This window comes from Papio anubis, chromosome X (assembly GCF_008728515.1).
Source record: "Papio anubis isolate 15944 chromosome X, Panubis1.0, whole genome shotgun sequence".
Taxonomy (NCBI): Eukaryota; Metazoa; Chordata; class Mammalia; order Primates; family Cercopithecidae; genus Papio; species Papio anubis.
Window position 1 is genome coordinate 75,981,103 of NC_044996.1, and position 13,334 is coordinate 75,994,436.

The window sequence follows — 13,334 nt, forward strand, 5'->3', positions numbered from 1 at the left end:
AGCACCCATCAACTCGTCATTTACATCAGCTATAACTCCCAATGCAATCCCTCTCCCCTCCCCCCTCCCCACGATAGGCCCCGCTGTGTGATGTCCCCCTTCCCGAGTCCAAGTGATCTCATTGTTCAGTTCCCACCTATGAGTGAGAACATGCGGTGTTTGGTTTTCTGTTCTTGTGATAGTTTGCTAAGAATGATGGTTTCCAGCTGCATCCATGTCCCTACAAAGGACACAAACTCATCCTTTTTTATGGCTGCATTGTATTCCATGGTGTATATGTGCCACATTTTCTTAATCCAGTCTGTCACTGATGGACATTTGGGTTGCTGCCTGATTCTGTCTACTTACAGTCTATTTTTGATCCAAAGGCCAGAGAGAGCCATTCAAAATTTAACTCAAATCATGTCACTCCTCTGCTCTAAACCCTGTAATGTCTCCCTACCTCAAAGCAAAAACTAGAATTTTTGCAATGGCCTATTTCCCTTCAGCTTTTAGACCTCATCGAGTCTTTAGCTACACTGTCTTCCTTGCACTTTCTCCAACAGAAAATGAACATTCTCTTTCCACTTGTTTTTTTCTTCTGAATCCTCTCTCCTCTTACCTCACTCCATTAACTCTTTCATATTTTACTTAAATGTCAATTCTCAGTGAAGTCATCCTAGACTATCACATTTAAAATTGCAACATCCACCTCCCAGCATTCTGTATATTCCTTCCCTGTTTTTTTTTTCTCCATAGAGTCGATTACTGTCTGATATACCATAAAATTTAATTACTTATCAGTGTTTCTCCCCACTGTTATATATGCTTAATAAAGCCAGAGGCTTTATCTGCTCACCACTGATGTCTCCATACATAGAACAGAACTAAGTACTCAATAAATATTTGTTGAGTGAATACAGTGGTCCCATACTGTATGCCAAGCACTAAGTTAAGCAGTTTGCTTGCATTATCTGAGGAAATACTGCTTGTAAGGTAGATACAATTAGGTTCTCTATTTTTAAAAGGGGAAACCCGTGAAACTCAGAGAGGTTAAGTGACTTTCCCAAAGCCATAGAGGGATTAGCTAAATGGGGATGGGGGTGCCAGGTTATGTTGGATTTTGTGTAGGAGCAAATTTCCTGAGTAGGAAACAGCCTGGAGTAAAGGCTGTGGTAGGTCTTGGGGGCGCTGGGTGGAGAGGAGGAACACAAGAGGTGACCTGGTTTCTTGAGGCAAGATACTGATTTCATTGGCATCTACTAGCAAGTCTATGTCTTTTTCAACGATTGGAGTTTTACAAAGAAAACTTTTTTAGTTTGCTGCAGCTGCTATGGATTTGAGACTGCAAGAGTTCTGGCCCCTTGAGGCACTGGATTTCGGACAGAAGCCATACCTGGCAGAAAGAGACACCTGAGAGTAGTGGACTGACATGAAAATAGGAAAGTTTATTATCTACATGGTTCTTCTCTCTCTCCCCTACCATTTTTCATAACCTACGTTATTCATCTTTCTTTAATTTGTGCATATTTGTAAAACATTCGATTAATTCAGCCTGCCATCCACTACAGTGTAATCTTAGGAAGGCAGAGCAAGAATTGTCTTTTATTCACTGCTGTATCCCCATGCCTACACAGTATCTGGCACACAGTAGACGCTCAACAGAGTTGTGAAATGAATCTTTGCTCTTGGAAACAAAGGCGCCCTCTTGATGGAGGGAGTGAGGAGAGTAAGGGAAATCTCTTTTCGTTGGCAGCCTGGGCCAGTGCCATGCGGTAAACCCCTGCGAGGGAATTTGGGCAGAAGGAGACTGCAGATGCAGGTTGGACGCGGGAAGATCGGTGAAAGGGAGGAGGCCGCGGTGTAAGGACTGATTCCTAGAGAGCGGAACTTTGCCCGGTTTCTGCAGGTCTCTGTCTGACTTTGCGGGGAGCTGGTCAGAAACCCCTGGAGGAGTTCCTGTCCCCAAAAGCACAATACTGACGCTATGGGGACCAGATGGACAGAATCAAGAAAGATGAGACAGAAAGGCCTGGGAGCTTGGGGAGTGGGTGAACAAGTTCCTGTGAAAGTGAAATGGCCCTTCATTTGAATGCAAATGGTATGTAAAAGCCTGAAGCCCCTTGACGTCAGCCCAGCCATTGGTGGCCTATCTATACAGGGCTACCAGTCACCTGGATACCCTCGCAGGAAACGTGGGATGGAGTAGTCTGAGGGGTGCAGAGGAGTTTGCGGCACAACTACGTACTGATAAATTTATTATCTGGGCTTCTGAAAGTCGAGTTGGGGCCTTACAGGGACCTCAGGATGGCTTAGGGAGCGCCTTCTACCCAAGCCACGATGTACGGAAGCTGCCTTTTGGAGAAAGAAACAGGCATGTACCCGGGCACTCTCAGGATCCCTGGGGGTGGAGGCACAGCTGGGACTGGAGGCACCGGGGACGGTGGGAGTCCGATACCAGCCTCCAATTTCGCTGTGGCACCGGCTTTCTCGCACTATATGGGCTATCCTCATATGCCCAGCATGGATCCTCACAGGCAGTCTCTGGGAGACTGGGGCTCACCTTACAGTCCCCCGCGAGAAGACTGGAGCGTGTATCCTGGGCAGTCTAGTACAATCGGCACAGTGCCAGTGAACGACATGACCTCGAGCCCCGCCGCTTTCTGCTCGACTGACTACAGCAACTTGGGCCCTGCGGGCGGTGGAACTAGCGGTAGCAGCCTACCAGGCCCGGCTGGTGGGTCGCTTGTCCCGACGGACGCAGGCGCCGCCAACGCCAGTTCCCCCAGCAGGAGCCGCCACAGCCCCTATGCATGGATGCGCAAGACCGTGCAGGTGACGGGTGAGTAATCAATTCCAATGCCCACACACTTTTCCTTCCTTCCCTTCTGCGCTAGTTCTCTGGGTCGGCCTGCCCTCGCACTTCTCAGGCCTCTCCCAAGAGGGCTTAGCTGAGGAGACCCCTATATGACTGACTGACCTATTAGGCATCTCCCTCGCGTTCGCCTGGGCTCAAAACTCACTCACTGAGTGCAGCGATTGGGACTAAACCTACCCTAGAGGTGATTTTCGCCTTTCGCTGCTCCATGAAGAAAGTGAGTGAGTGAACAATGGGTATGTTGAGCCACAAGGTTGAGGATGCAATCCTGTAGTTGCCCACATGGGAAAAGAGATGCATGAGAAAGTTCAACGAGTGAATGAAGAGAGAGGGCAGCTGTGGTGTCTCGTTGTTCAGGCACTGCTGCTTGACTTCCATTTCCAAACCCTTACCCATCCGAGTGGGCTGTCTCCCACCTCCCCGCCCCCAAAGCTGGTGATGCTCAATTTAGCTTCACAGTGCTTGGCTGGCAACAGACTCTCCAGTTTAACCACGAAGTCCCCGGCGGCAAAGCAGCCTCGTCACCCTGGCCTCTCAGGGAAGTTCCAGCTTCCTTCCTACAAGTTGGCAGAGGCAAATTGGCCTAAAATCCATTGCCGTCTTACAACGTCCTTTCTTCTAACCCAAGTGTTAAGGCAGGCGAGAAGGCTAGAGCACTGACCTGGCACATAATACGGTGACTAACCCTCACACCCGCTGGGCACGCAAACGAATCAGCTCCAGCACTAATAAATGGCTAAAGCCCTCATAACTATCAATGCAGGCGTCTCTCAGGCATAGGGGCTGAATACAGGTCTGCGGCAGCGCCCAGGAAGGCACAGCGATCGCGATCTCAGCCTAACCAGCAAGCCAGTGGGCGACTGCTGGGAGCCAGGGCGAGGGAAGTGGCTGTTCTACTTTAATCTTAGACCGGAGCGCGGGGCGGGGGGAGGAATGTTTGTTTTCAACTGTTGTTCTTTTATTACATTCTTATTATTCCAACCCTCGCTCCCTGTCATTAGAGAAAATTAGTAAAAATCGACTCTGAGTATTTTCATCCCTCTGGGGAGGAAATGGCATTTCAATAGCATTTGTCCACAATGATTATGCTCCTGTTCTCAGTTCTGCACTTTGTCTTTCCTCCAAAAAGCAAAGGCAGGAGGGTGGGAAGTGACCCATTTTTACCATTAGGAGAACGTTTAGCCAGGAAGAGGAAGTTCTGTGTATTAGAACATCACTAGAGTAGCAATCCCAAGGTAAAAGTAGAGTTCAGATACTTGGCTGAACTCGTTTCAAGCGTTTGCAAGTAAGTCTGCATTTTTTTAAAATATGAGTGAGTCTGTCGACAAAGTAGAACAGAAAAAGAGGTTAGGGTGGGGCATTCCCGGAGTTTTTATTACATCTAATCTCGGGGTTATAATTAACATCCACTCACTAAACCCTAACAATCAGAAAAAGACACAAAAGCTAGAAAAGTAGTTGCTCGCAGTCTAGGATTATGTTTTGAAACACATTAAGAGGAAAGTCACTGGTGTGCTGTTTGCAATAGAGAACAAGAGAGGAAATGGATGAGATAAAAGAAATTATCTCCTGCCTTGGTTTTTCTGTTTTTGAGGAAAAATATGACAGTTTTGTCTGATTAAAGGTCTTCCATTTACATTTGCTTTTATTAGCCTGAGTCTGTCTCTTGGGTAATTCTAATGCCGGGAAAGGTTTCGAAAAGGGCTCCTTAGTCTCTTGCACCTTCATCATTAGCTAAACCCTCAAACCTGACTTTACAATGGCACCTTCACAAGATTTTCTATCCAATTTCTATGAGAAGTTTAAAATTGAATGATATTGGAACCCTTTAGATTATTGGCAGCCTATTCTATAGATAAGGCTTCATTCAATTAAAACTTTGTTTAATTTTAATGTCTTATAAATGAAAATAACCCCTTAGCTGTATTCTTATAGTCTAAGGTGCATATTTAGCAGCAATTTAAGAATATGATGAAAAACTTTGGTTATCTCCCTAGAAAAATGCACAAAGGCACAGCAGCACACACACAAGTAATTTGTTACATAATTTCAGGAGATTCATGGATCCATTGAAGCCCTTTCAAGGAACATCAGGTTATAAACCCCACGAAAAAAGTTAAACCGATCACCTCACTGGGCCACCCACTGAGGACCAAAATGCACCCATTTATGTGCTTAGCGCATAGTGGATCTTAAATATTTGTTTAATGAATGAATGAGTCAGATCCTCCTAAATTTTCCACTTCACCCTGTAGTATTGTGGGACAACATAAGGTTTATGACTGAGAGGAAAAGATGAACTTCAATATGAAAGTAACCCTTGATTAAGGTAGTCAAATGAAAGTTATTTCCATTACTGAAAAATGTTTTAAATAAACTTAAAAAAAGAAAAATACACGTATTAGTGGACAATCAGAAAATATTTCATAGCGACCATTATAGCATGTGATTTTCTAATGAGAGCAAAGAGGCTGACACATAGAGTAAATGACTGCTCCCTTAGTGATCTGATTTAAATGGAAGACATGTTTATTTACTCTTAGTTCTCTAAGTGGTCTATTTCTATACATATCTAACTTTAAATATTATGCAAAAAGGAATATGAAAGAAAAGTTTCTATGGAAAGTTAAATATTTTCATGTGCTTTCACATTTTAAACATTGGTGAGGTGATAACCTAAGCAGGCTGGAGAGAGACTTTTCTGTTAGAAGTGGAAAAGAGGGGGAGAGGAGGAAGTAATTGTGATTGATTCTGATTCTGATTGATTGTTTTAAGCCACTGGACAACATGGAGGAATTTATGCTTAAAAGGCATTATTCAATAAGGACACTTCATGAAATTAGTTGCTTAATAATTCTTGAGAGTTATCATTGTCTTCCTTGGTTTTGCTCATTTCACAGGACAACTTTTAAAAAATGAATTTGGATGCAATTTTTAGCTATAAACAGTGAAATAAATCCCATAAGATGAAAAGTCCTCACAGTGGGGTCAATTAGACAGTACTTCCTACAGAAAAATATTTGTTTTCATTATCTTTACACTCACTCCCATCATCATCATCACCTCTATGTTTGGAGAGTGACTTTCTGCCTAGCGGCACTTTTGCAGCCAGTCTTTCAAATGAACAGCATTTTAATTTTATTTAGGGTGACAAGTTATCATATATTGTGACATTTGCTTGTGAATTCTGGGGAGATAATGTGGTTGGGAGGATGGGAAGGACTCCATCCATCTTTAACTACAGAAGTTTTTCTGACTCTTTGAGGAGAAGGCAAATACATCTTAGATAGTATTAATTTTCTAAATAAACTCAATAACGGCTGAAAATGGAGCCCAACACACTCAGAAATGTCGTAGTCTCTAGAAGAAGAAAACAGCTTGAACAATAAAAGTTCGTTCTGTTAGTGCTATTTTTTAGTGCTTGGGTATGGGAATATGGACATTATACTTTACCAGAAAATGTCCAAATCCTCTTCATCGTCTATTCTGGTTTCATCATTTTATCTGGTTTCATCATTTAAGAAGAAGAGGCAATGGGATTGGGAGAGACAATTTGAGGAGAGGGACCCAAAAGGAGCACCAGGAAATTCAAATTTATTTCTCTTCGTAAACTGTGTAGTCAGTTTTTTTCCCCTGAGCTACATCTTCTTGGAGTTTCAGGTCTTATCTATCAGATTTTGGCAACAGGCTCTTTTTAACACTTCACATGGCTTTGATATGCAGCCAGGCTCTTCCTTACCCCTCCTTTCTTCAGAGGTTATATTGCCGGAAAGGGTAGGATTTTTATGGCAAATAAAGGGGCCTGGTCTTGACTTTATTGTCGTCAGAAGAAACTGCAAGAGGGGAATTTATGACCAATGGGGGTGGGGAAGGACTACAGTGTTTCCAGAGTTATTGATGTCTGGTTATATTTATTGATCAAAGAGCATAAAACATGGATAAAGACAAGTTGAATTTTTAACCAGTCTGCCTCAAGTTATAATTTAAACACTCAGCAACTTTAAGATTAAGAAGAGTTTTAGAAAACATGATTTCAAAGATACATTTCGATCTCAAGATTCGATGTTCTAGAAATAAATTAAATTTCCAAGTTTTCATTTTTTCTCTAAATATACATTCTGTCTTTGCAACATGCCCAAAGGCAAACTTCTGGTTTCCAGGTTTTTGCTTAGATTCAGAAAACCAGCTCAGAATTTAGGAGTTTAAGGTAGGTTAACTGACTGGACCACATAGTTTTCCTTTTCTAAGGGCAGGGAAAGGAGATTTTATTCAGTTCATTATTTAGCCATTTAGATTAATCTTAAAATATATCACTTATCTAAAATTTGTTTCTTCACTCATGTCCTTTTTTTTTCCTTTTCTGGAGATGAAAGGGTGTCTCACATTTGTTTGGGGCTTGTAAATTCTGAACCAATTGGCTGGTGTTCCTGAATGTAAAGAAGAAGATTCAGAATGGGATCTGATGCTATGTAACTCTTTTGCTCTTTTGTTAGGCCTGTGCTGTATCTTAACACCTCAATGGAGTTTAGGGAATCACTTTAAAGATGTCTTTGTCCCCAAAAAATCACATAAAAAACAACCAGGGAAGATCAGAAGGAGTATTTAAAACCCACAGAGAAAAGGAGGAAGATCCTGGAGGAGGGTAGAGAAATTAAAAAGAAAAGGGAACTTCCTAAGTACCTTTGGAAATTTTGAAAGGAAGGATAAAGCTCTATTTGAAGGAGGGCATGAGGAATTAGTTAAATGTTGTAACACAAAGCAAATGTTTGTATATCCTTTCAAAGGGCATGGAATACTCACTTTATTCTGCTTAAGTCAATACCTCCTCCCTCCCCCATTCACTATCCACTTGGTAATAAAAATTAAGACTCCCACATAAAAACTATTTTTTTTTCTAATAGGTAATGGGGTTTTCTGAAACAGAATCTGCTAAATGACAATTAATATTTTCTTTTTAAATTACTATTCAAACCAAACTCTAGGAAATTATGTAACTATAGTGTCAGGATCCCACAAGTGTTTTCCACTCTTGGGCCATTATTATGCATCCCAGCATATTTGAACTTGGAATAACATTTAGTTAGCATGCTTAAATAGGAGTCAAAGATATATGCTTGGGTCCCCACTCCTCAATTCTCTAACACAAAGTCATTTACCCTGAGTTTCATGTTCTTATCTGTAAAATGGAGATAAGACATGTTCTGCACAATTCAAGAAGGTAGGTAAGAGGTTTAACAGGAACAGTATGAAAAGACTGCATAAAATGTAATGGGAAGTACCTGTATAATGGCATTACTATTACTGCCAATGCTAATCACATATGTAAGTGGGAAGGTAATAAACACCATGGGTTAAAGTGTTTAAGCATTTTCAATGCTCTGCTATAAAAATAGGTCAAGATGGGATGATTGTGATTTGACTAATCATTTTAGGAGAAACATTAATTAAAGAGATATTGATTTTATGTATAAAGAGAGATATAGATATATAGATATATGTCTATGTCTATAGATGGTAGACTGAGATATTGCTATCATAGCCACAGATGAGAATGTATTTAATGGAGAAATGGACTTTTATGAATATTTGATTCAAAAATATATTTATTTTATATTTTAAAGTAAAGATGAGGGTGGGAAGAGTGTCTATGATTTCTTTAACTAAAACAATCTCCAAGAAACAGAAAGTGATTAAATGCAATGCTTTCTCTCCTAACAGGTAAAACCAGGACAAAAGAAAAGTATCGTGTAGTTTACACTGATCATCAAAGATTGGAGTTGGAAAAGGAATTCCATTGCAATACATATATCACCATCCGGAGAAAATCAGAGCTGGCAGTTAACCTGGGCCTTTCTGAGAGACAGGTACACCAGAAGTATATCAAACATGTCCCATATAGTCAATTTCAATAGAATCAGAATTCTAGAATTGTAAACTCCCTTGATGCATTGCCTTATCCCAAGTAGCTTGCATTTTGACCACGTGTGAATGCACATTGATATTGCTCTTGTCTATCTCCAGCAAGAGATATATAATATTTCATCACCCTTGTTCACTCATTTATATGTTTCATTAATACTTTACTAATAGGAAGACAAACTTCCTATTAGTAATAGTATACTAATAGGAAGACAAACTTCCTATCAGTAATAGTATACTATTACTGATAGGAAGATAAATTTTCTATTTTATTTTATTTTATTAATATTTTACTAATAGGACTTTTTAGTGAAATATTAATGAAACATAGAAATGGCTGATTATAATTACCTTTGCTATTTAAATATCTCTCTCTTATCAGCACTCCTCAGCATCTATCATTCCAGCGTTATTTATTTCCACCTGTGCAACAGAGGAGGCGGGTAAGGCATAATATTAAGATTATTGCATTCAGAGTTAGTAGCCCTAGACTTGGATCTCAGTTTCATCTCATGCAAAGTACTTGCCCTCTCTAAGTCTCAAGCTTTTTTTCTAACCTGTTAAGTGGGCATATTTCACAAGGTCATTGTGAGGCTCAAATGAAGTGATGCATATGAAGGGGCTTTGTAAATGCTAAAGTCTGTGTACAATATCAGAAATCACTAAGTTAACTGCATTCAGTATGTTGCTTCATTGTGTTTCAGGTGAAAATCTGGTTTCAGAATCGCAGAGCCAAGGAGAGAAAGATGATCAAAAAGAAAATCTCCGTGTTTGAGAATACTGGAGGCTCGGTGCAAAGTGACTCTGGCTCCATCAGCCCTGGGGAACTGCCTAACACTTTTTTCACCACACCATCTGCTGTTCGTGGATTTCAGCCTATTGAGATACAGCAGGTTATAGTCTCTGAATGAAAGAAAGCAAAGAGAAATTTAAAGTGCTCTGTTTTTAGTGGTGCCTTTTGGGTCTCTAAGCTATGTGCAGGGGAGTTGGAGCAGGGTGTAATTCCCTGTAAGGCAGTATTTGGAACAGATGGATGTACAATGGGTTGAAGATAATTTAGGGGACTCTTACTTTTAGAAACTATCCCCAGAAAACTCCTGTCATGTGCTGTACTATATGTCAGTCACTCAGGAAGCTTAGTAGTAAGCTATATAATTAAAAGCTAGAATCACAGGCCCTTCGAAGTCTGTTCACAATTTCAGAAACTTGCTTACGAATAGACTGTAAAATACAATTTTGCCAGAAAGCACATTTGTGTATGTGTACTTTTGTTTGTTATTTGATGCTAGGTGTTTTCTTTTATGCTATCTTTAAGGAGTGAAAAGAAGGTAAACCGAAGTTTATCTATCTTTAGTTACCTTTCTAAGTGTTTAATTCAAAAGCTAACATAATTTTTATAACAAGATAAATGTTTTAAAAATCATCAGAAGGTGATTCTGATTCCATTGTCACTACTTAACAAGAACAACCAATAAAATAGACAATTTTGGCCCTCAGTCATACTTGTCTGGCATCAATTATCTCAGAACTTTCAACCTGCAGTGTCATTTTAAAATCTTGTCAAAACAATGAACCCAGACTAAAACAAAAGAGGCCAGCTTGGTTGAGTAAGGCACATCTCCAACTCATAGAATAAACTCTACCCCCTCTTTTATCTCTCCATTCCCATTCCAGTAAGACTTGTGTAAGCACAAGACAGTGAACTGATATGTAACCCGTACGTGCCATCACCTTTCAACCTGTTCAATTTTACCCACATCATGTCATGTCAATGTAGTTTACTGGTTTATAATCCAAGAAGCTGCAGTTTACAGATTAAAAACACACAGCTTGACTAAGAAAAGGGGTTGCAGTGATCCAGGTTGCCGAGAGCTTTTAGTGTGGGTCCAGCATACTGTTTGCATATTGAAGTGGACAAAGACTAGGCTGCGAGTCCTTTTGAATTGAGATAGTTTAAAGGAAAGCTTGATTAAAGCGTAAAAGCCATCAGGGTACAACTTTTGCTTTCAAGATACACTTTCATTGTTCTTAAGAAAATTAGAATTTTGAGCACAGCTGTCTGTCTTTGAGTTGGGAGTAAGAAATGTATCCTCCCTTTCCTTATGAAAATCTCAGAAAGAAGTTTTACTTCCCATGGCTGCTCCTGAAGGCACATCATTTAGTTCTGAAAAGATTTAAGGGAAAAAAACTTTTCCATTATTGATCCAACCTCTTGGAATTATATTCTTTACAACACATTTATGAGGAAGCCATCAATTGCCCTATTTTACTGATAGGGAAACTGAGATGTGAGCAATCAAGTCACTTTCCAAAGATACATAGCAAGGATATTGTGGATGCTGATGTGAACCCCTAGCTACATAGGATGATCTTCCTTGGTCTCTAGTTATAAGTCCAAACTCAAAGCATCCTTTTCTTTTCATTTTGTATCTGATTATACTACTGAAGGTGCACACAGCTCCCTGAACACCAATCCGTAGACAATGACCACCTAGGAATGCAGCCTAATTTTTCTTGTTTTCCAGCTCCCTTACCCTTCTGGTTAGTGAGTTTGAAGCTTCTACTAATAATCTTAATAATGCCTTATATACATGTAATATTTTTATATATTTCAATGCAATTTTACATCTGTTATATTATTAGACCCAATATCCTCACGAGATATGAAAGAATTGCTACCCCTATTTTGTACTTTGAGAAGCTAGAGACCAGAAACGCTTAAGTATCTCTGATAAACTAATTCACTTCTCTTAGCCCACATCTACATATTGGTAGATGGTGATAAGGATAGATCAATTTAAATTCTTTCCTCTTCAAAAAGTTACTGACTTTTTCAGTAAATTGTTGGCAAAATCTAAAACTAGATCTCAGGTCTGCTGATTCAGTGAATGTTTATTGAGTGCCCACTCTGTGAGGCACTATGCTAGGGTTTCTTGACTCCCAGAAAAACACATATTCTACTCTACTCACCACCTCCAATAAATTTGAGGTAAACTACACAGCATGCTAATTGATTGGCAGGCCATCTGTAGTGCTGAACATAGAAAATCAACATTGAAATGGGTCCTTCCAATCTGGTGGAGAGATGTGAAGTGTTACTTGCCTATGTACACTCAGAACTTAATTTTGTCATCCTAGTGCTCACTCCACAAAAGGTATAACTTTGGCTATAGCAGCTGGATTTTCTCAGGAGTTTCTCTTTCCTGTTTTTTTCTCTTTTCCTGAGAAAAAAAACAATTTTTCTCCCAAAGAAAAACATTTTCCTATTTTTATAGATTCTGATTCTCCAGACCATGCAAACAGAACCAAAATGGAGCTTTTGTTTTGACTAGCATATTGCGGTCACTTCCTCTAAGAATACATGTTAATTCATTCTCTGAGACCTAAGAAAAGTATACAACCACAAACTTTTATTTCTAGCTTATGGAGGTTTATGCTGGAGGTATGTAGAGAAAAGAAATATAAACACTGAAGCTCAAAAGTTGCATTCAAAGTAGGTTTTAATAGAGGCTTTTTTCTTTTTCATGGGGAAAGCGGCAAGAATTAAAAAATACCAAATAACTGAGTGTTCACTTAGGGTAATGGGATTATGAGGGATTTTCTTCTTTTATTATTACTAAAATTTATTCTGTTTTATAATAGGGAAACAATGTTTCCTTCCTAAATATTTCTTTAGTTCATCCTCAAGTAATTTGCAGACTTTAGAATCCTCCTTGCAACTTGTTCAAGTATTCCAGTTTCCCAGTAACTTTCTTAAGGCCCTTGATCTTGTCTTGGAGTTGTTTGTGTGGAGCTGCAAAGAAAGGTCTTTGGGAGGATCTGGCTTCTTTTCAAAGAAGGAAGGAAGCAAGACCCAAGGAAAGTTTTTCACTCTTGGCTCAGATCCAGAGAATCTGGTTGCTTTTCTGAATTGGAACATTTTAATACTACTATATTACGTCAAGAAGGAAAGAAGGGGCCGGCAAGGGAGGAGGGTGGTGGTAGGGAGAGGTGTATTTATAACAGTGAATAAGGAACACTTTGGGGGTGATGGATTTATTATCTTAATTGTGCTGATAGTTTTATGAGTGTATACGTATGTCAAAACTCATCAAATTTTATACTTTAAACTTGTAGTTTCTTGTATGTCAATTATGTCTAAGAAAGCTACAAAAAACAGCAGAGTTGTTGCAGCCCTGGTGACAAAAAAGAAGGGAGGGAATCACTAGACTATTTAGTCTATAAATATAGTCACTTTATATAACTTAGGTTCAGCCCCACCTTCCCAGGTAGAGATCACTTGCTCATATGTTCACATCTAAATGTGCTACTGAGGAAGGACACCAACAATTGATAATCATTGGGTCTCTCATATCATGGTGAAAGAAGAGAGACAAACCCTCTCATATTGTTTTATACTGTTTTATACTCAGAAAAAGAAAGAGAAGTGAAACTAAAGGCAGGTAGCCCAGCGCCTAGGGACCAGACCCGAAACCAAGGAACCAGACCCGAAACCAGGCCTGGGCTTGCCTGACCTAAGCCTGGTAGTTAAAGATTGACTCCTGACCTAACCGGTTAT

The 13,334-nt window shown here is 39.9% G+C and overlaps 1 protein-coding gene across 1 annotated transcript; it reads left to right on the forward strand.

Moving 5' to 3' along the window:
* The first annotated feature begins 336 nt into the window (after window positions 1-336).
* On the forward strand, window positions 337-11,364 carry CDX4 (caudal type homeobox 4). Its single transcript, XM_021933106.2, has 3 exons — window positions 337-2,821; window positions 8,576-8,721; window positions 9,481-11,364. The coding sequence occupies exons 1-3, from the start codon at window positions 2,320-2,322 to the stop codon at window positions 9,685-9,687; spliced, it is 855 nt and encodes a 284-aa protein (XP_021788798.2). The 5' UTR covers window positions 337-2,319; the 3' UTR covers window positions 9,688-11,364.
* Window positions 11,365-13,334: the final 1,970 nt, after the last annotated feature.

Bases quoted from the DNA above. Each gene is read 5' to 3' on its own strand.
- CDX4 (XM_021933106.2), top strand. From the start codon at position 2,320: ATGTACGGAAGCTGCCTTTTGGAGAAAGAAACAGGCATGTACCCGGGC. The intron at 2,822-8,575 runs GTGAGTAATCAA...CTCTCCTAACAG, and splicing joins CAAGACCGTGCAGGTGACGG to GTAAAACCAGGACAAAAGAA. The intron at 8,722-9,480 runs GTACACCAGAAG...ATTGTGTTTCAG, and splicing joins TGGGCCTTTCTGAGAGACAG to GTGAAAATCTGGTTTCAGAA.